This window comes from Neolamprologus brichardi, unplaced genomic scaffold, assembly GCF_056152115.1.
Source record: "Neolamprologus brichardi isolate AB-2024 unplaced genomic scaffold, ASM5615211v1 NODE_ptg000008l+_length_2720982_cov_1, whole genome shotgun sequence".
Lineage (NCBI taxonomy): Eukaryota > Metazoa > Chordata > Actinopteri > Cichliformes > Cichlidae > Neolamprologus > Neolamprologus brichardi.
This window is the reverse complement of record NW_028270135.1, coordinates 1,065,001-1,086,985: the sequence shown is the minus strand read 5'-3', so window position 1 is coordinate 1,086,985 and position 21,985 is coordinate 1,065,001. Positions and strand designations below refer to the sequence as shown.

The following is a 21,985-nucleotide window of genomic DNA, read 5'->3' as shown; positions in this document are numbered from 1 at the left end:
GCGCATGCGGACGCTTTGAGCGTTCACACTAGAGCGCGTTTGCTGTCACATTTTATTTGTAGTGTGAACGAGCAGACAAAAAAATCGGATTTGATCAAAAAATCTGAATTGAGCATCAAGACGTGCAGTGTGAACGTAGCCTGATACTGATCGTGTTTCGCACCTTGAAAAGTCTCTCGTCCAAACGATCTCTGCGGACGATGTTGACAGTGTACACAACTCTACGGGGACGGCACCAACCAGTGTGCGCATAGACGCAACGCTGTGTTTAACAACAGCTGGTTGATGGAAATGCATGTGTGTGCTAGTGTGTGTGAGTGTGTTAAACATGGGCAATAGCAAAGCACTGGTGCTTCCATCCATGTATATGAGCTAATGCAGAAAAGGCGCAGGCAGCGTGGCCTGTTATCTGATCCTGCCCTCGACAATCCTCCTTTTCACTTTTACTGTTACTAACAAAGAATCTGCAATATTCACACAGACGATCTGTGTCGCTGAGTAGTTTTTAAGCTTCTACGTTACAGATCTGGAATTTCTTTTCTCTGAAAAATTCGAATGACTGATTTGTAGTGTGTGTGTGTGTAGAGTAGATACACATAGTAGGAGGTGGTGATGAACTGATCAGTCCCTATAACACCAACATGTGCTCTGAAGCAGAGACATTCCCAAACTGTGTGCCCGTGCTTTGGAGCATTTTATGACACAGCGATGAAGGTGAGCTGTAGGCTGTCACCTGCAAAGATCTTCTGCTGGGTTTTTGTCTTTCTTTTGTTGTTTTGTGTGCAAATATCTGAATATTTCAGCTTAGATGTGCGGTGATGACGTGAAGTGCTACCGATACAACGGCTTCCTCTTTACCAGTCCGTTTGAAAGCGACTGAAACAATAATATTGGCCCTGCACTGTTGATTAGCCAAAAATCTGAAGCCATGGACGAATGGAAACCGTGGATGCTTCTAATGTGACTCCACAGCCTCTCAAACACACATAATAGAGACGTCTTGCCTGCCAGATTATTTCTTCACAGCCATCTAGACCTGGCATCTAGGAAACCCTGCAACCCCTACGTGCGCTCTCTTGGCTGATTTTGCAGACTGTCTTTCTTCCATACAGTGCTTACATAATTTAATAATCCCTCTTCTTTATGCCAACCATGTGGTGAACCAAAGCTCAGCTGTAGCTAGCATGAAGCTTTTCCAGTTGGCTACTTCAGTTATTACAGTACGTACGGCTGTGCGCCCTGGTTTGGAACTGGCTTTGCCCTTAATGATTAATACATGAATATAAATATATATATATACCCTTGCTTTGCGCAAACCAGCCTTCCTCACAAATGTAAATATTGTCCCTTGGTTTTAACTTTTATTGCAGATAGGGGAGAACTCGTGGAAGTACTCTGAGTTATCTCGCGGCTTTTCAGTGTCATCCCCGGGCTGTGATTGTGCGGCACGAAAAAAGGGGAGGCAAGGCGGTGGGTAATGCCAGCAAAGCAGCGTGACAGAAGAGGGTTAATACCATCGAGCTGTGCTAAGATTGCCCAGCCTCGCTTGGCTTTAAGGGATTGCAGGCAGTATTAGCAGCTGAATAATTATTTTTGCTATGTTTCTCCTTGTGTGCACACTTTCAGTGTGGCTCATATTCATTCAGCCCAACCCCCACGCCCCAATGCTCTTCTTTTAGGCTCGAGAGCCTGGAGTCTTGTAAAAAACGTATATTTTTGAGTCCTGTGCAGGCAGAGTTCGAGCTCTGTTTTAACTTGAATGTGCTTCATATCGTTCACATAAAGCCCAGTGAAGGAACGACTAGTTGGAATTGCACATTTAGCACTGTGACAGAGAAGAACGAGAGATTGATAACGTGAAAAAGTGACGCTTCCACTATGTTTGTATACAGGGTTACGAGTGTCCCCTTAATGCTGTTACAGAGACGTCATATATGACTGTACATATATGATGAGTATAAATATAAGGCATCTATTTTTGACATTCTTCGTGGTGTGGGCAGAAGTGGTACGAATAGGAAAAACATATAGGTTGGAGCCAACGTGCGTCCTCGCCGCGCTCAACGATGAGTCTGTGTTTGCAACTTTTTTCTGTAAAGCTTCTCTTCACGTTTGGATTTTTCTTTTTGTATGCTGCACTGAAAATACGTCATTTTCACAAGTGGTTTGGAAAACAGAAGTGTGAGTCACTTCATCCAGTGAAATATTATAGTATACAGTAGAGTAGCTGTTGCATTATTTGTTACGACCTGTATGTAATGTTATTATGGAAGATGTAATGTCCTTCTGTAAATGTTGTTTAATGTTTTACCTGAAATAAAAATTTATTAATGCTTCAGATGCGTCTGTGGGTCACATATCATTTAAACACAGCCTAGTGCTGTGTCTCTTTAGAGTCTTTTGGTCACACAGAAAAGTGACACTTAGGTTAACATTATAATGTTCCAGAAATACTGAAGAACCAGCAGCAAAGCAGATATAAAGTTCACATCAAGTTCAACGAAACAAAGTCTGCAAAGCATTTAGAGAGCTAAAAACAAGAACTTCCTTGTGACTCGGAAAAATTGGTGGTTGTCCAAGTTTTGAAGTTTTTTTTTTGCTAGTTGCTTCGACCAACCTGTCCCCCAGAGGTCTGGTATGCAACCAGCCAATGGGCAACCATTTTCAGTCACAAGGCAACTGCACAGGTTAGTATCTATCGATGCCCCTCCCTGAGCCTGGTGCTGTCAGAGGTTTCTTCCTGTTAAAAGGGAGTTTTTCCTTCCCACTGTCGCCAAAGTGCTTGCTCATTAGAGGTGGGAATCACCATACATCCCACGATACGATATTATTGCAATTTTTTAAAAATATTTTGCGATATTCAGATTCTGTACATAAAGGTAAACTTTATCAATATTCATTTTCTCTAATATCAAAGTCTCACACTCAGTCTTTCTCTCATTTCAGTTTTATTGTTGACAAACTGAACGGTTTGTATTACAGTCTAGTCCAACTTAACTGAATCAACCATCTGGTACAATTATAGCTATTCTGAACTATGCAGTTTATGAAAACTATGCAGCCCCTTCAGCAACTGAAGAATTTGAAAGTAAATTAAAACAAAATATAATTTTACATTAAATAAAAAAGTTTAAACTTAATTAAAATAAAACATGTCTTAAATTAAAATAAGTAAACTGTCATGTTTATTGCTGCCAAAACAAGTGAAACACATTTGGACAGTGAAGGAATGTCAGGATTCTTGCTCAGAAAAAGGATCAACATGCTCTGAAGTCAGAGCACAAAAACCTTTTTGTAACAAAATATCGATTTCTGCTGTCCCTGTATCCATACATTATTAGCAAACAAAATATCACCATGCTACACAGTATCCATTTTCCCCCACCTCTATTGCTCATAGGGGGTCATATGATTGTTGGGTTTTTCTCTGTATGTATTATTGTAGGGTCGACCTTACAGTATAAAGCGCCTTGAGGTGACTGTTGTTGTGATTTGGTGCTGTATAAATAAAATAAAATGGAATTGAATAGATAAAAATCTTATTACTCAACATTACCTTCCTAAAACAGTACGAGTCTTATTCCATATATGTAGTTAAATTTTTTACAAAAAATTTTGAATTTAGATTTTCAAAGGAGGAACAGAGGACTATGTGTGTGCTCCTCTTCTGATTACACCCAGTACTGTAAAGTATATGTTGTACAGAGAGAGAAAATAAAGCCTGTGCATGCACAATTATTAGAGTATAGTTAATGACCTTTTTTAGCTGCTCTCAGCAAACACCATTTCCCACAAACCCAAAGCATTTGCAGGTCAACGCTGCAGAATTCCTGTAATGACCAGTTTCTATCTTGAAAACAGTGTGTGCACTATCATCTGATCCATAATTACAACTGGGAATCTGGGACTTAATAGCACAGCTGGATTTGTAGTTATGAGCGTAGTTACAAATGTCTCTGGGATTTTGAATGAGGTTTGAACAGAACCCAGACGATCGTATTCCACTTTGGCTCTGTGCACGAGTGCAGTGCTAGAGCACTACTTTAACTTAAGATGCAAAGCTAATTACATTGCAATGGTGGACGCTTAGATTAGATAAAGTTAGATAAATAAATCCCCCAGGATAGATTTCATTTCATTGCAGATTTCCATGTAATAGCAACTGCCTGTGTCTCTCTAGTCTACAGCACATACAGTATAATGTATAAACAAAAACATATTAATATTGACATATTATTTCTCTAGACTTCATCACTGGATAGGTTTCAACATTTCTGATATAGACTTTAGTGATACTACAGACAGAGCTTCAAAATAAAAGACAAGCAGAACATCTGGTAACACAAGTCTGGGTGAAGCTCTCATCGCACTCTCAGTGCAGCCCAAGCAAGAAAATCTAGCATTCCTGTGTCAGTGTGCATTTTACAGGGCTCGCTCCTCTCCTCCTGCAGTGCCAGACGGGAAAGCTTTCTCTCATTTTGTCTGCGTATTTTTCCACCTTTAGCTAATTTCTCCCTCTTGTTCAGTAATAATCAAATTCTTTGAGTAAATGCTGATTAGAAGAAGTTATGTCTGTGACTACAAACTGTCTGCATGTGGAACAACAATGCTGCACGCTCGATTTCAGGGCAGAAGAGTCCAACTTATTCCATTAACCTTACAGAAAAGGGAAGTGTTTTAGTTTTACAGGAGCAAATACAACATATTTAGATATGTGTAATACATGAGGTGCATCAGGGGGGAAAGTCGAGTAGAAAAATGAATGCATGAATTAATGCTTTTCATATTAGAGGGCAGTACAGACAAGCTGAAAACACAACATGGACATAGAGTAAAATCACCTTTTGGTTTAGGAAGAAAATAGACTTTCTTCTTCTTCTCTGTTTTAATCCAGTAGTTCTTAAACAACATCAGGAATCAACCTCACTCTGAGGAATCAAAGTCCAGCATTCAGTCTCTAGTTTTACTCTTTTTTTGGGCTCCTGAGGTAAACATCTGTATTAGATGTCTTTGTCAGCTGTTTGTAATCGCTCTAAAACAAACAAAAAACACTACAATTTGTTGTGACCTATACCACCACTGATACAGAGGAAGGGACAGTCAGGCTTGATCAGGTTAAGAGCCCCTACGAGCAAGTGCTTTGCAAGAAATTTACCACAAACTGCTAAGTTTGTGGTAAATAAAGAGAGACTACAAGCAAACAAAGTAACGAGGAAGGGAGCCAACACTCAGAAGGACACTTGATTCGGTCTTTTAATGCGTGCAGCGCTGCTCCGAAATGAACCCCTGCAATTTATGCAAACATGAGGAAAAATGCAGACCCTCCCTAACCTCCATCTCTTAGATCCTACAGAGAGAGAGAGAGAGAGAGAGAGAGAGGGGGGTATAAAGCTATTGAAGGTGACACGGATGTAGACAGGAAGTGCGTCAGTACAAAGGTATGCGTGCCAAAGTAGAAACCAGAGTTCAGCGCTACGTCTTTGTCTTTTTTTTTTTTTTTTGCATCTATTAAAATATAAAGTACTTTGACCTCTATGTGTATAACATTCCTTTTATTTGGTACTTTTACTGTGCGTTTAATCTGCTCTCTAAAACGATTGAAATGAATGTAATCTTTAATGAAATTATCATAACTTAACCATTTCATTTTGAATGACTTTATAGAGAAGGCAGCATATTCAAAAAAAAAAAAAAGATCAAATGTAATAAATACAAAATCAGAACCAAAGGGGGATAAAGTCAAGATAATGAAATATTTCCCATCCAGATTAAAATAGTCTGCGTATTAGTTTTTAAGATCACAAAGCTGCTCAAGCTACAGTTGTATTAAATGCTTTTATTGTGAAAGTGTATCACGGAAGTAATGATGACTGGAGGTTAGCTTGGCTGCAGCGGCATTAGAGTGAGGGATCGCAGAACAGGTTTGAACGGCAGACTGACGCTGTGTCGGGCACGCTGAACACCGGAGCTGTCCTTGTCCTGGAGGATTAGAGTTCGGGCTTGGTTTTGGGCTGGATTTCAGCCGAGGAGGTCCGAGTTTGCGATTCACGAGCGTGGATGTTCTAACGCACTGCGCTGCTAGCTCGGCGCGGCGACGAGACGGAGGACGGACAGCTAGAATCCCGCGGCGAGAAGCGGCGCTCACCTCTCCGAGAAACGCCAACAAAGAGCGTTCAGGGAAGTAGCCTGCTGCCTGCTGAGGTAACGCAAGTTAGTTAAGCAACACGCAGAAAGTACGGCAGCGCCTGCATTCCTCAACATGGCTTACAACAGACTTCTCCGCTCGGCTTTGCTTTTTCTGTTTTTTATCCTGTTCCTGAACCTGGGAATTTTCCGAGTCAACGGCCAATACGGCGGCAGTGACCGCGGATTGTCTATACCGGAGCACGGATTCTGTCAGCCCATTTCCATCCCCCTGTGCACGGACATCGCCTACAATGAGACTATCATGCCGAACCTGCTGGGCCACACCAACCAGGAGGACGCGGGGCTGGAGGTCCACCAGTTCTACCCGCTGGTGAAAGTGCAGTGCTCCCCGGATTTAAAGTTCTTCCTGTGCTCCATGTATGCGCCCGTGTGCACGGTGCTGGAGAAGGCGCTGCCCCCGTGCCGCTCTCTGTGTGAGCGCGCGCGGCAGGGCTGCGAGGCGCTCATGAACAAGTTCGGCTTCCAGTGGCCCGACAGCCTCGCGTGCGATAGCTTTCCGGTCCACGGCGCGGGGGAGCTGTGCGTCGGCCAGAACATGTCGGACCACACGGAGCCCCAGCCCGGGCCCTACTCCACCGAGCGGCCACCTACTGACCCGGGGAACGGCCAGTTCAGATGCCCGGCCTCGCTCAGGGTGCCTCCCTACCTGAACTACCGCTTCCTCGGGCAGGAGAACTGCGCCGCGCCGTGCGAGCCGAAGAGATCCCACGGGATGATGTACTTCAGCGAGGAGGAGCTCAAATTCGCCCGCATATGGATCGGCATATGGTCAGTGCTGTGTTGTGCTTCCACTTTATTCACCGTGCTCACCTACCTGGTGGACATGAAGCGCTTCAGCTACCCAGAGCGACCCATCGTCTTCCTTTCTGGCTGCTACACCATGGTTTCCATCGCCTACATTGCTGGATTTTTACTGGAGGACAAGGTGGTTTGCAATGACAAGTTTGACAACGACATAAAGACTGTGGTGCAGGGCACCAAAAAGGAGGGCTGCACCATCCTCTTCATGATGCTGTACTTCTTCAGCATGGCCAGCTCGATCTGGTGGGTCATCCTGGCTCTCACCTGGTTCCTGGCAGCAGGCATGAAGTGGGGCCACGAAGCCATCGAGGCCAACTCTCAGTATTTCCACCTGGCGGCCTGGGCCGTTCCCGCCATCAAAACCATCACCATCCTGGCAGTAGGTCAGGTGGATGGAGACGTGTTGAGCGGGGTTTGCTTTGTGGGCATCAACAGCGTGGACGCCCTGCGCGGCTTTGTTCTGGCGCCCCTCTTCGTTTACCTGTTTATCGGCACTTCCTTCCTTTTGGCCGGATTCGTGTCGCTGTTTCGAATCCGAACCATCATGAAGCACGACGGCACCAAGACGGAGAAGCTGGAGAAACTGATGGTGCGGATAGGCATCTTCAGCGTGCTCTACACCGTGCCGGCCACCATCGTCATCGCCTGCTACTTCTACGAGCAGGCCTTCAGAGAGCAGTGGGAGAGGACGTGGATCAGCCAGACGTGCAAGACGTACGCCGTGCCGTGTCCGGCCCACAGCCACCCCAACATGAGCCCGGACTTCACCGTCTTCATGATCAAGTATCTCATGACGCTCATTGTTGGCATCACTTCTGGCTTCTGGATCTGGTCGGGAAAGACCCTTAACTCCTGGAGGAGGTTTTACACGAGACTGGCCAACAGTAAACAGGGCGAGACCACGGTGTAGCGTGGCTCCTCACCAGACTGCTTTGTGACAAACTGAATGATAATCCTTCTTTTTATTCATTTTCTTGGACTCACAGGAGACGCTCTGTTTTTTTAATGTACATATGCATTTGTGAGATTTTTGTAAGTATATATTTGTATTTAAAGATTTAAAAAAAGATTTTTTTGAAACACTTTTTTCATACGTTGGACTTGATGGAATTTTACTTAATCATCACAAAGAGCCAGCCGATCATCAACAACCCTGAGATCTCATGACTTGTCTTACTGCAGCCACCTTCTAGGAGTACTTCCCATGGTGTGTGTGTGTGTGTGTGATCGGTGAACTGCCTGTGAGCCCCAGGTCTATTCTAAGCAGAGTCTCGTGAAACCCAAGTGCTTCCTCGTGGCTCCCTCTCCCCCCGATTAACCAGCTGTAGTGTGTCTGTTGTACAGTGGAGCGAGCGGTGGCTCTGCAGGGACGTGTCAGCAGTCCTGGGAACAAGAAGCGGTGTGCACGGTTGTGAATGCGAGTCACTGTGGCAGATGGTTGTGGCCTGTAGCTCAGGCCCGAACATTCCTTTTCTAAATAAAGCACAGGTAGTCATGCAAATGTAAAGGAACACACAAGTGGTTTTGCATGTATGTGACAAAGCTGTCAGGCGAAACGAGATGAATTTCTCACGTTTTCCTGAAAACATGTTTCTGTTTAATGATCACGATCTGCTTTTGTAATTCTGACCTTCAGGATTCCTGTTTGGTGTTTTTGCGTGTGGTGCTGGGCGGCGTGACGGTGAGATTCAGTCTCAGTGGGTCTTCATGTAGAAGCAGCTCGCTCTCCTGTCAGGAGTGTAAAACCCTAAACACACACACAACAGTCTATGTTGTCCTGCGCTCTCTCACAGGGAGTCCTTAAAGCAGAACAGGAAGTGTTACGTGACGTGTGTTTCCACTTATTTTTTCGTCCCTGTTTGTAACAAAACCAACATGTTGTGGGTCGTGAGCTTTAAGAAATCTGTTTGGACTTATTCTCCGAGCTTTGTGGGGAAATGATTCAGCCATCAGGAAAAACACACTTACCTCAAGTCGCACATTATCCATGTCACTGTGTGGAGCGGCCCCGCCCACAAAGAGACCAGAGGAACAGCAGATCCTCTCTTGGTCATCTTCGCTGTTTTTTGTTCTTTTCTTCATCCTCGCCCCGTCTCAGCTGCTCCTGACCGTACACACTGCACACAGCACCTCCACGCTGTTATGCTAACCTGCTAGCGTATCCCAGCATGCTGTTGGTCTGTGTGGAATTCTGAATTACAAATTAGTAACAAATTAGTTCAGTTGACCAGACTTGGTGATTAGTTACTTAGTGACATTCTGAACAGTGTAGCGCCCAGCACTATGTTATGTTTTTCTGCCATGGTTGCTATGACGCAGACTGGCCCGTGTAATTTGATGCAACAGCAACACAACTTTGACCAAAGTGAACACAGACGCACAGTAACAATCTAACCAACAGCTCTATGTAGATGTACAACATGCAGAACTGCTGGTGTGTTCCTTCACTGCACACGTTCAAAGCAGCAGTAATGTGTCTGTTTAATAAAGATCTATTTTGAGAAATGCAGTTTTTAAAGAGAAAATGAAATGTGTGTGTGTGTGTGTGTGTGTGTGTGTGTGTTTCCGACATTTAGTATTGTGTCAAATCTTCGGACGCCTTTGAGCCTTTATAGTTCGTTACACAACAGAAAATGATTCCTGTTTGTTTGGTTTTACATCAAAAATGTGTGATTGTGCTGGAATTTGTTACAAAAACAAAAGATTCGAGTCAAAACTGAAAATTCCACTTTGAGAATTTGGAGATTCGATCCTTTAACTTTATGCAGTTACAGGTTTAAATGAGTATTTCAAAGAGAATCTGCAGGTGAACAGAAATGAAAGTAAAGACATAATTAAAAATGAGATGTTTAGATCTTTTAGGTCATAAGTAGCTTGAATACTCGTCAGTAGCACGAGATCGTTTTTAGTGGACGGTATAAAGTGAAGCATGGAGTCAGTGTCGTGTTTCATAATAATAATAATAATAATTCTCCCCTTTATCAAAGTGTCTACATGAGGAAACAAAATGAGTCTCAAGTACTACAAAGATTTGAATCGACTTCTATGTTTGCAAAAGTCCTCGTTCTGATTCACAGACAGATTTGAACATTTTTTATTATATTTGACAAAGTAAAGGATTGTTTGTGCAGGAGGTTCAGGGTGTCCAGACTCAAACGTGGTGCTGGAAACGTCTGCAGTCAGAGCGGCTGTTTGTAACGCACATATCATACATTTTTGGAAGAGTTTTTTCACGTTCTGTACCTGGGGCTCGAACATGTCAGAAACTGTTGAAAGGGGGCTCGGGTTCATCTGAGAGTAACCTGATCCCCGTGAACATAGCTGCACTGTGGGACTGAAGAGCCGCCAGCAGCTTGCATGTCTTCCACCGCAGGAGAAAGGAAGCCTTGTGCTGAAATGCAGAGCGGCTGCTGTCGGTGCAGCTCTCACACACACACACACACACATTTCATGACTGTGTGTTCTTGTCAAACGCTCTTCCACACAGTGCTTCCGATTCATAATAATCCTTTTATTGTGTTGACGGCTCTACAATAGTCACTGCTTTGAAGTCATTTCCTTTGCATTTGCTATGAAGAGAACCTTTATATTTATAGAAAAAATCATATATACGCTACATTGATTGCTTTATGAGAATAAAAACAATGTCACCATTTCAACTGTCAAGCGTTTGTAAAATGTCTTTTTTTTTAATTGGTAAAGAAACTACAGGATATCCATGTGCTGTATTTGCTCTGAGAGTAACGGGTTTAAAGTCTCTCTGCTTTAGAACAATATCTTCTGGGTATCATCTAGCTAGTATGATCATTTGTGCTTACAAGGATAAGAAGTTCCTCTCATGGTCCTTATTCGTCCAGCTTTAGTTCCAACATCCACAGAAAATGTATAAAAAGTCAAAAACGGCCCGTTTTACATGCATTAGCAGCTACGGTGGGAAACTGTGATGTTTTGCTACATTATTGAAGCACAACAACATTTTCTTTCTATATTTGAATCAATTTAAAGAAACATCAAATGAAAATAGCTACCTCAGTTTCACCATTATAGTGCCAAAGGCTGATGTATTTTTAGTAATCACTAGCTAGGGTTAGAAATAATCTGAGCTAGCGCCTATTAGCAAGCTTTCCACGATCCATACGATATAAGTAATGTTTGTTGCTTTCATTTTCCATGCAAGTACCAAATACACAAAGTTATTTTCTACCAGTGGACCACAGTTTGTCTTCACACTGAAGCTAACGGTGCAGATGTTTTGCGAGTCGTTTTCAGTTTCAGTTTTATTTGTCATATGCACGTTAGCACAGGATCAACATTGCAATGAAATGTGTTTGACGAGCAGCAGTCACTCAGCAGCATGATACAGTAGGAGAAAATATAATCAAATAATAAATAAAAAAATAGTAAGGAGCAAAATATTAGAGAGACAGATGACTAAATATATATGTATCTATAAATATAAATATATGTACACTAGTGATTAAATAAGAAAATCTTGAAAAGAAATATGACGGGAGGGCAGATGGGATATTGCACAGGAATGAGCAGCAGAAAATTACAGTATTGCACTTTTAAATATAAATATCAATGACAATAAAGTGGAGTGACCAGTGCAGATTAAACAGAGCTGCAGCTTCTGAGTGCGTCCTGTGGACTGTGTGTGTTTAAGTGTTGTGGTTGAGGTGTCGTATGGCTTGGTGGTAAAAACTGAGTCGTATGAGGACATAAGACAGAAACGCTCGGTCCTGTTAGGTAGACTGGTGACCTGGTCAGGGTCTACCCACCGCTCACCCTATGGCAGCTGGGATAGACATCAGCCCTCCCACACGCCTGAATCAGAAAAGCAGTTAAGAAGTTGGAATATCAAAATATGTGTACCTGTGAGGGGGTTCAGGGTCATTTTAATCCCTGGGAGACCTTAATGTCGCTGCACGAATGACTGCGGCTCTCTAAAAAGCACCCGTGTGCCGGCCGTGTTCATGGGTCAGCAGCCAGAGTCATTGTTCCCGACTGTTCACTGCACTGCCTCCCCTTTTGATCACTTACTCAGCCACCGCTGCACGGCTCCGCAGACATGGTCTGCCACATGCATACGGCAACTGTGAAGACGCCCTTCTTGCTTGGAAAGTGGAACATATTTTTGACATCGTCACACTGAATAGTCGATGTGTTTCTCATGGTGAGTCAGTCTTAATATGTGTTGTGTTGCTGGTGAACCCTCACGGGCTTTAGCATGGACAGCAGGGGGGAAAGGAAGTTTCAATCTTCAGACAGTTTCTAACTAAAGCTGTGGTTTGGTCAAGGCCTCAACATCCTATTGCGCTCACATCTGTATGATATTCATATACATGTACAGTATATTACTTAGACTGCATTATGCTTTGGGGGCAGCTGTAGATAAACTTTCATTGGCAAGTATACCGTAGGCTTAGTTGTTTCCCTTTTAGACTTTTCAGTTTCAGCTTCTAAACTCATTTTTCATAAAACAAAACATGTTTTCCAAAATGTTGAAACATGATCTCAAGAGTTCTGCAACTTTTCTTGTTTTAGGAAATTATAGGGTATCCTTTAAGTCAGTTTGTATTTAAATCTAGTGACATGTTGCCACACCATGGGTCGACATGGCTGTAAGGAGCCATGCAAGCATTCGCGAAGCGCCCGAAAACGATTCAGGGTTTTGTTTTAGGCAAATATTCAGAAACTTGAAGATTTTATATTTCATATACAGGCGATGCCGTGCAGAGGAAGTGTCTGGGTAGAGACCATGTTTCTCAGAATTTAGGAGATGAAAATAAGGAGCATCCAGGACTGTGTGCCTGTAATTTAACTCACTGACCGTGGCATCTGGCTGTATAGATAAATATAACCAGATATCATCTGCATGGCAATGAAAATACAGTGTTTTCTAATATCATGTATAAAGGACAGACTCTTATGAAGACACACAAACTGGATAGAGACCGTCCAAATCGCTGCATTTTGTTTACCACCAACAGTTTGGTCTCGTTAGCATGTTCAGTGCTCTCAAACACCACACTGAGGCTGGACAGGATGAGCACAGAGAAGAAGCTGGTCTTCACTGCTGCTGGTTTGGTGGTCGTGATGGATTCAGAAACCTCATTGAAACTTTTCCAGTAGAACTTCCTCCTGCAAATGATCACATAGCTGTTTTGAAATCAGCTGGATTGGGTACACATGGCTACATTAAAAACCTGTTGATGGAGCTAATCATATTAACCCTCCTTTCAGCAGTTGCCGTTGGCGTTGCTGTGGCCGTTCTAAACCTGCCCGATGTCTTCAGCCTGCTTCGATGAGCATAACCCTAAGGTGCACTTTCCAAGGAGCTAATTGGCTAATTGTGCGTCCACTTTGAGTAGCCACATTTAGATGCAATAGTGCCAGCTTTGTGAGTTTTAACTCCCTTATGCCAACTTGGGAAGGTTGTGCTTCCCAGAAAGATGTGCACTACTTCTGCAACGTGTTTCTCTTTTCACCTGACTTAACTCACTAGACGTGCTAAAAGGTAAATGGACTGGTTCTTATATAGCGCTTTTCTACTCTTCTGAGCACTCAAAGCGCTTTACACAACTTGTGCATTCACCCATGCACATTTTTCTAAGTAACATTCACACACACTCATACTCCGATGGATGCATCGGAGAGCAATTTGGGGTTAATATCTTGCCCAAGGATATTTTGCATGCAGACTGGGGGAAGCCAGGAATCGAACCACCAACCTTCCGATCAGTAGATGACCTGCTGCACCACCTGAGCTACAGCCAGAGGGGAAAGAAAGAGCTCGTCGTTCCCCAGTAGACCCCCGTGTCTCAGCCTGCCTGTCTGCCGATGCCTCGTACAGCCACAAATGAAACACAAATATCCTCCTGAAGCCAAATATTGCTGTTTTGCATCACCAGCGTAGTGCTTCTTCATTCCAGCTAGGTAGTTAGTGGTTTCAGTTCACTGATAACGTGCAATGAAAATCAACTTGTTAGGCTGCATAGTCGATCACATGTCTGCGATCAGGCTGCGATGACCTAACCCGTGGTGATGCATGGAGATGAATATCTCATTTCACGAGTTCGTCAGTGTTTTCAATGAAATTACTTCAAACCCTTTTCAGATACTCTGAGGTCAGTAACAGTGTCAGTAGCAGCAGACGCAAATATGTTTAGCTGGAGCGCATACAAGTACACACTCGGTCTTGTGTCACAGATGCGCGTCATGGCACTGCTAATTACTGCTGACATGCACTAATTGACCACTTTATTAAGTACACCCTGGTAGTAGCGGGTCCAGAGCTGCTTTAATGTGGAAACATTTCTCTGAGATTGTGCTCTGCGTTGACATGACAGCATCACACTTGTCGATTTGTCAGCTGCTTGTCCAAACGTCCACTTCACCCACATCCCAGAGGGGCTCTGCTGCACTGGGATCTGTGACTGTGGAGGCTGTGGACTGTTTTTCTCATCTTTTCTTGTCCAGTTTTGGCGAGCTGATGTGAAACGGTTCATTTCCCCATTTTTCTTTTCCTGATTTTACTCATTTTGTAAATAAATAAATAAATCAAAATGAATCCTTCACATTTCATTTTCGTGTTCGGGCACAACGCCAACCTCAAACAGATGCGAGGTGGCCACGAAACGATGCAAAGACAATAAAAACAAAGCCAGAGGAACCAAACAACCAACATAAATATTCCAGTAAAAATGAGAAACAGAACAACACCAACATTATTGAAAGGTTTGAGTTGTTGCTGCAGATATTTAGCACGGTGTCTGTTTCTGCTTCAGTATCACACGCTCACAATCTCTGTGTGTGAATTAGATTTTGGTTGCAATCTGCTAAAAATAGTCACCACATATCTGAAACGGACCTCCATCCTGCACTTTTACTCATTGCTGAGTCTCATACCGCCTCAAGGTCAGCTGTGTTTCTGCAGCTCTGCTCGTGCAGTGCAGCATCCTGCCAAATGAGGCGGCACCATGCTGCCTGACACTGTGAACTTCACCTGCACGTCTCCACCTGTGGATGACTGATGTGCTGTTTTATATACTTCTTAGGCTGTCTCTCAGTCATACACCCACGAATGTCACTGCCTATGCGGTGCGAGTCAGATCACTGCCTTTCACTTGTTTGCCTTTGTTTAATCTGTTTCCCTCTGCTTAGCTGGGAAACAACAGTGTGGTACATTCGCAGTGTTTCCATTACATTTTCAACAAACACGACTGGATTCCTAAACCTATAGAGCGCCCTGTTTTTGTGCTTAATGCCAGAGAGACAACTTACACTGTAGCAGGAGCCGAGGAAGGCTCTGAGGAATTGCTGCCAATTCTTCAGCGTGAATAATGATGAAGGTTTTTGATGGTGTGTGACAGAGTTATCAAAGATCACACCGTTAAGAAGCTCTCCAGGGAGAAAGGCCCAAAGTGGCTCCAGATGCCGTGCAGTCACATGGGCACTCTGTCGTGGGAGATGGAGGTGGGAGGGTGTGATTGCCTCTGCAGCTCCAACCCAAATCTCCGCTCACCTGGTCTGCTTGCTCTCTCTGTTGTGTTATTCTACATTAAACAACTGAATCAAATCCACAGCACGTGAAAGTTTCAATTACAGCACTGCTGTTGTGTCTCAACCCACCACACTGACACCGTCCCTGAGTGTACTTCAGTGTATCATGCTGTATTGGAGAGTGATGACCCCACTCTACTAGTGCCCTATTTGTAGGCAGTACTAATTGAACTGCCTAAACTGGCAAAAGTGTTTGGCGATCGTGGCTCAAGAGTTGGGAGTTCGCCTTGTAATCCGAAGGTTGCCGGTTCGAGCCCCGGCTCCGACAGTCTCGGTCGTTGTGTCCTTGGGCAAGACACTTCACCTGTTGCCTACTGGTGGTGGTCAGAGGGCCCGGTGGCGCCAGTGTCCGGCAGCCTCTGTCAGTGGTGGTTCAAAAAGAGGGTTTGTAGCATTGCTACATTGTAGCACAGCCCAGAGTGGCTGTGCTACAATGTAGCAATGCTACATTGCTACATTGTAGCTGCCATCACCAGTGTATGGATGACTGGATGTGTAAAGTGCTTTGGGGTCCTTAGGGACTAGTAAAGCGCTATATAAATACATTTACCATTTATTTAAAAGCGTTTATGCCATTCAAAAAGAGTCACCAACACGAGTTCTATCAGGACCACTTTAGTCAAAATAAGATCTGCACTAACTTATACTGGGAACTACCTGCTGTCCTTCACATGGATGGAAGCACGAGCAGCAGGCAAATGTCTGAATATGCAGAGCTGGCATCGTCAGAGATGTGATGGCGTGGAGGAGCTGTGGTGAACATGTGTGGCTTGCAGAAGGCTGAAGCAGCTTAAATGGAGAATCCAAAAGTAAAATTAGAGTTTGTAATAAAAACGGTACAAAACGGGGAAACTGAAGGAGAGTGCAAAAGAAACCAACAACTACTTTTTACAAATAGAGTTCTAACATCGGTTTCGTGGATTTATATCAAAAGACTGGGCTTCAGTTTAGAAAAGCAAACAACACAAGCAGGAAGCTCCTCCCACACATGAACAGTGGCAGAGCTCATGTGGTTTTTGCATTTAGAAAAGATGAGATGGCAGGTTCAACCACCACATTACTTAAGGCACGGCAGCCATTCCTGATGTACATGGAAACATTTAAAATCATGACCGAATGCCATATCTCTATATCACTATCATAGTTAACTGTACACTGAATGTCCCTTATACATTTTATTTTTATATTTGTTTGTTGTTGTTTGTTTGTTTTTGTTGTTTGTTTGTATGAGTTTCTTTGGTTTGTTTGTATGTTTTCCTTCTCTATTTCTGTTATCTTTTGGGGTATTGTAAATACTGAACAGCAAATTACTTTATGTTCAGTGTTTTGTTATTAACCTGCTGCTGTGACTGAAAATAAAATTTATTTAAAAAACCACAAATTTATTTAGTTTTTAATTAAGCAGCAAATTGTTCAACATCTGGATAAGTAGAACATTTTTATTGCGTTTTGTTGAGCCATTTTTTAAATTATGTAATTAATTTACAGCTTTTCTCATTTGAACTTTAAATTGGCTGACAGGTATGTTGAGTCATGTTGAACATTTTAATGCCTATGGACATAAATATATACGTCATGTATTCTATTCATTGTAGATGACATATACATGCTGTTTGCTCTGCCAAACATCAGTGCTTGGGATGCTGCCTCCATGCATCACTGTTTTGGTTGCTAGCAGATTCCTGTAGTTTTTCATGTTTTTCTGCAAATACTAACTAGTAGCTGAGCAGTGGTAGAAATTGTAACAAAAACTGGAAATAGAGAAGATTTACCTTCAAAGTAAAAAGTGTACCTTAGTGTTGGAATTGACTTGGCCAACTTTTACTTTAAAGGCAAGCGGTCTGGTTTGTGTCACACTTTTCACAGTTTCACTCCAGCTTCGAAGTCCAGAAGTGGAGCTGAGAGCGTACACAGACATTCAGCTTGGACAGCAGCTGGATTGTGTTACACGAGTCCATCTCTTCCATTCAAATTACAACCACAGCATTCTGCTATCGCTAACGCCGTTTCCTTAGCAGAGGGTTATTAGGGGGTCGCTGACTTGTCTGTTGGCCTGTGTGACTGATCCTAACCCTGCCACCAAAAGTAATACGACTTTTTGTTCAGTCGATTATTTCTATGTTGTAAGGCCTGTTTGTTTCTATTAGTGGAGCCACATTTTTGAGGAAAATGCATTTGTGGATTGAGCAGCAGGGCAGAGTTGGGCACGTTTAAAAAACTTGCCAAATCTTCACTGCTGATACCCAACAGCTTATTCTGACTCTTTTTGTTTCTGGTAGCACAGGTGCTGCCACTCAGGTGCCTGATAGACCAGGGTACAACAAAACCATCGCAGCATTGTTTGGATAGGCCCGAGTACCATCTCCTAATTAAAGGCTCCATATAACAGGGATGTCAGCGACAGGCGAGTCCAGATCCTGTTTACGGCAGTTGACATGTAGGGTCACGCTGTGAAGAAGATGCAGAGGGAGCTATACCCACTGCTGCACAGCAGTAACAGCTATTGGTGGAGGCAGTGTGATGGTGTGGGGCGGCATCTCCTTCACTTAAAAAACAAGGCAAGAATCTCAATACGGAGAGATATCGAGATAAGATTCTGCAAGCAGTGGAAACACCTTATCTCCACATCTGGGACCAAACTCTGTCCTCCAATAACAACGCTCATCCCACAAAAAGTGGGGTTTAGCAGATACTGCCTCCAGAATTTGGGCGTGGAAAGGATGGAATAGCCTGCCTGCCCGACCTCCACCTAACTGAACACTTGTTGGATCAGCTTGAGTGTGTCGTTCGTGTCAGAGAGACAGACACAACCACACTGGTGACAAATGCTGGCATCCCGGAGCAGCGTGTGACCAAGCTGGTGACCAGCATGAGGAGGAGGTTTGTAGGATTCTTCCACTTCCTGCTACTGTTTGTTAAAATCATGAATATGTTCAAATTACCCAGTTATCTTCAATCATCCTATTCAATAAACAGTGTTGGTCAAGTTACTTGAAAAAAGTAATCAGTAACTAAATACTGATTACTTCCCCAAAAAAGTAATCCAGTTACTTTACTAATTACTTATTAGTTTATTTTCAAAAGTAATTAGTTACTTAGTTACTTAGTTACTTTTTAAAAACACGATTTACACCCTGAATAGGTGATAAAGTGATAGATCTTTCAGCCAATTCTACTTTTTCTACATAATCATCATACAAAATGTAATCAAATGGAAAAGTCTCTTTTTAAAACTTGTTTTATTAGTTTTAATCTTTTAACTTTATGCATCAAGCAAAAATTTAATTATATGCAACATTCTCTGACTGGAAGAAATTAGTTTAACATTTAAACCTATTTTCTGCACATTCCAGCACATAAAATAAATATTTTTGTGTGTTTACACTCAGTCTTTCAAATAGATGCAAGTAAAACACAGCAGAAAATAAATAAAGTCAAAGACTAGCGGTCCTTTTGCTCTATTTTCACCTGTAAAGCAGGAGTGGGGTAGGCGGAGGTTTACCCTGGTGCAGGTGTGCAGCGGTCAGTGGAAGAATCCGCGAGTTTCTCTGTGAGTTTCCCATTACGTCGTAGCTACTCGGTGCTTGTTTGGAAGTTTAGGGGGTTTTTCGCTGTAAAAAGAAGTTTTCTTCCCACGCACAACGGACACTAATGTTTTTGTCACTTTTTATGGAATCAAACTCAAAGTAAGGTCAGTACTTCCACGCTTTAAACGCTGCACGCTCATACTCTCTCTGCACTCGATATATGATCCATTGTTGATCTGCACACAGCTGTTGTCACGAACGTCGCACTCGCTTACGTCACTGTCATGAGACATTCTCGCAAAAAAATCACGGTTTTAGTAACGCAGTAACGCAGCGTTCCTACAGGAAAGTAACGGTAATCTAATTACCGTTTTTGCAACAGTAATCCCTTACTTTACTCGTTACTTGAAAAAAGTAATTGGATTACAGTAACGCATTACTGCCCATCTCTGTCAATAAATAACACTAAACAACAGCCGTTTATTGGATCGCATTAGTGTAAAAATCGCCCCGATTCATCCTTCAGAGTGTGAGTGTGTGAATATAGCTTGTAGTAAAACATTAGAGTCCTTGTCCAGTGAATTCCTCATAAAATATATTTAAAGGTTGTAATAGATTCAGCACAGACCTGCTGCTCAGTGTATTTAGTTTAAATATCACACAAACGTCCATATTTCTGCTTCTCTTAATTTATTAATATTAGACCCACGGAGGAACAAATGTTTGCCCTCACCATTAAAGTCTTACTCTTTAAAGGTACGCCAACAAGCTGAGTATATATACATTTATTTAACCTTCAGCTGCTGGGAGCCACAGAAGCAGAGCGACTCCTCAAAAGAAGAAACCGATCAAATTCATTTTTTCTCCCTCCCTGTTCTTTGTGTTTGAGGCTCAGCTGAATGAAACTATGCAAGCATGAAATTTCCTAATGGAAACCGTCTGTTTTTCAACCCTGACTGTTTCTTAAAGAGCCGCAGATAAGAGCTGCAGGGAGAAGAAAGGCCTTCAGTTTGATGCCTTTTAGAGTAGAAGGAGAGGGAAACTGTCACCACGCTGAACAGAAGAGCCACGTGCTTTTACTGGTTCAGATGAACTGGTGTTCATATCTCAGTGGCCTCGTAAAACCTTTGCTGTCTCGTAGCTTCAGGTTATGTTACAGGAAACAGAAACCCTGCATATAGGATTTTTTAACCCTTATTTTTGGAATAGAGCTTCCTGCTGGCCTCTTTTTGAAATACTTTCCATGTGTCACACTCATTGAATTAGACAATGACGTCTTGTCATTAACTCATTTCTCCTTTTTCCACTCTTTTGGCTTTTTCACTTTCACGTCAACAATCCCAGATTTCCCACAATATTTTTCAGCAAATGTTGGATCTGAAGTTGTTGCCTCGAATGTTGAAGTTTCCATGTGGAAATGTTTTTGTTATTGTAAACATCACAGTCTTTAATACCACTAATGTACAGACCAAAGAACATCCTACTAATTTAGTCATTTTTGAAAAACACATACTGTACAGTAAGGGCCAAACTGCATTTTTGTGCTTGTGCCTCTGCACACCACCACCACAGTGGGTTTTAAATGAAACAAAGGGCCGAGTTTCAGCCATAATTCAAGGGTTTTAACAAAAATCTTGCATTAGCTGCTTAGAGCCATATACACGGTTCCCCATTTTCAGAGGCTTTCTTCTGTTGTTTCGTGACAAATGAAGGTGAAGTTGTAGTTCTGGAAAAAAGCTGAAATGGCATGGGCTGGCAGAGGAACCAGGTCACCAGTGTTCACTGGCTCCACTGGTGAAGTGTGTGGGCTTTACTCTCTGCTCAAAATAAGCCAAATGCTGCAAAGTTCGGACAGCAGCCCAAACGTGCTGCAAGGCAACCAAGCATCTCTCAAGACAAAGAAAGGGGAGATGTTTCACCAGCCAAGTCAGTCACCTGATCTCAGCTGAAAGACCCACAAACAAGCAGCAAGTGAAGGTGACAGCAGTAAAGACCTGTGGTGATGTTGGGGCTCAGACTTCAGTCAGTCTTTGAAAAGGATTAAAAATAATCCTTTTTGTCCAGTTTGTCCAGTTACTTTTGAGATTCTGAAACTGTGTTTAAAGATGGTGTAATTCCAAAATAGTTAACACTATTAATTAAAGATGAAGGTCTAGAGTTTAACCACATGTTACATTTTGCGATTGTAAATTCACTGTGGTGCGTAGAAAGGTAAGAATATAAATCCTGCGTGTTTGTCCAACAACTAATAAAACTAACGGTATATGCTCAGCTGTCTGACATCAGGTCCTGTGCTGAAATATGTGGAGAAAAGTAGCAGTGATTATCTCAGGATCTGTGTCACAGTGTTACAGTTCACAACAGAAAATATCTGTATTCTACTTTAATGGAGTGTGCACTATGAGAAGGGTTGTTTTTCCCCAAAGTGAAAGGCTGATTTTTACTGAGTTGTTATTAGAAAACACAGTTAATCCAACTTTGATCATGATTTTGCTTGTGATCAAAATAAGTAGGTGTGATCGAGCAACATTTTTAAAGTGCAAGCTCTGCTATCTAAAATGCAATCCAAGATCTCCCTAAATCAGTCTGACCACATTCATATCCCAATCACAGGTGTTCCCGGCATCGTGCAGCTTAGGTTTCCTGGACTAGTCTGGATGAGTAAAACTACATGGACGGTATACAACAAAATTCAAATGGCTACCATAGTAGAAGAAGGAGAACTTGTCCCTTGTCATCATATGTTGTATTGAAATATTTTGGATGATGTTAATCATATGCAAAGAGTGCTTTAGAGTTGTGTCTGCACAGCAAAGCAATACAACTAATTTATTGAGCCACTTGAAATCACGACACAAACTGCAATGAAGACCAAGAAAAACAAT

The 21,985-nt window shown here is 42.6% G+C and overlaps 1 protein-coding gene across 1 annotated transcript; it reads left to right on the top strand.

Moving 5' to 3' along the window:
• The first annotated feature begins 5,934 nt into the window (after positions 1 to 5,934).
• fzd1 (frizzled class receptor 1) lies at positions 5,935 to 10,674 on the top strand. The gene has a single exon (XM_006804491.2). The coding sequence runs from the start codon at positions 6,260 to 6,262 to the stop codon at positions 7,916 to 7,918; it is 1,659 nt and encodes a 552-aa protein (XP_006804554.2). The 5' UTR covers positions 5,935 to 6,259; the 3' UTR covers positions 7,919 to 10,674.
• Positions 10,675 to 21,985: the final 11,311 nt, after the last annotated feature.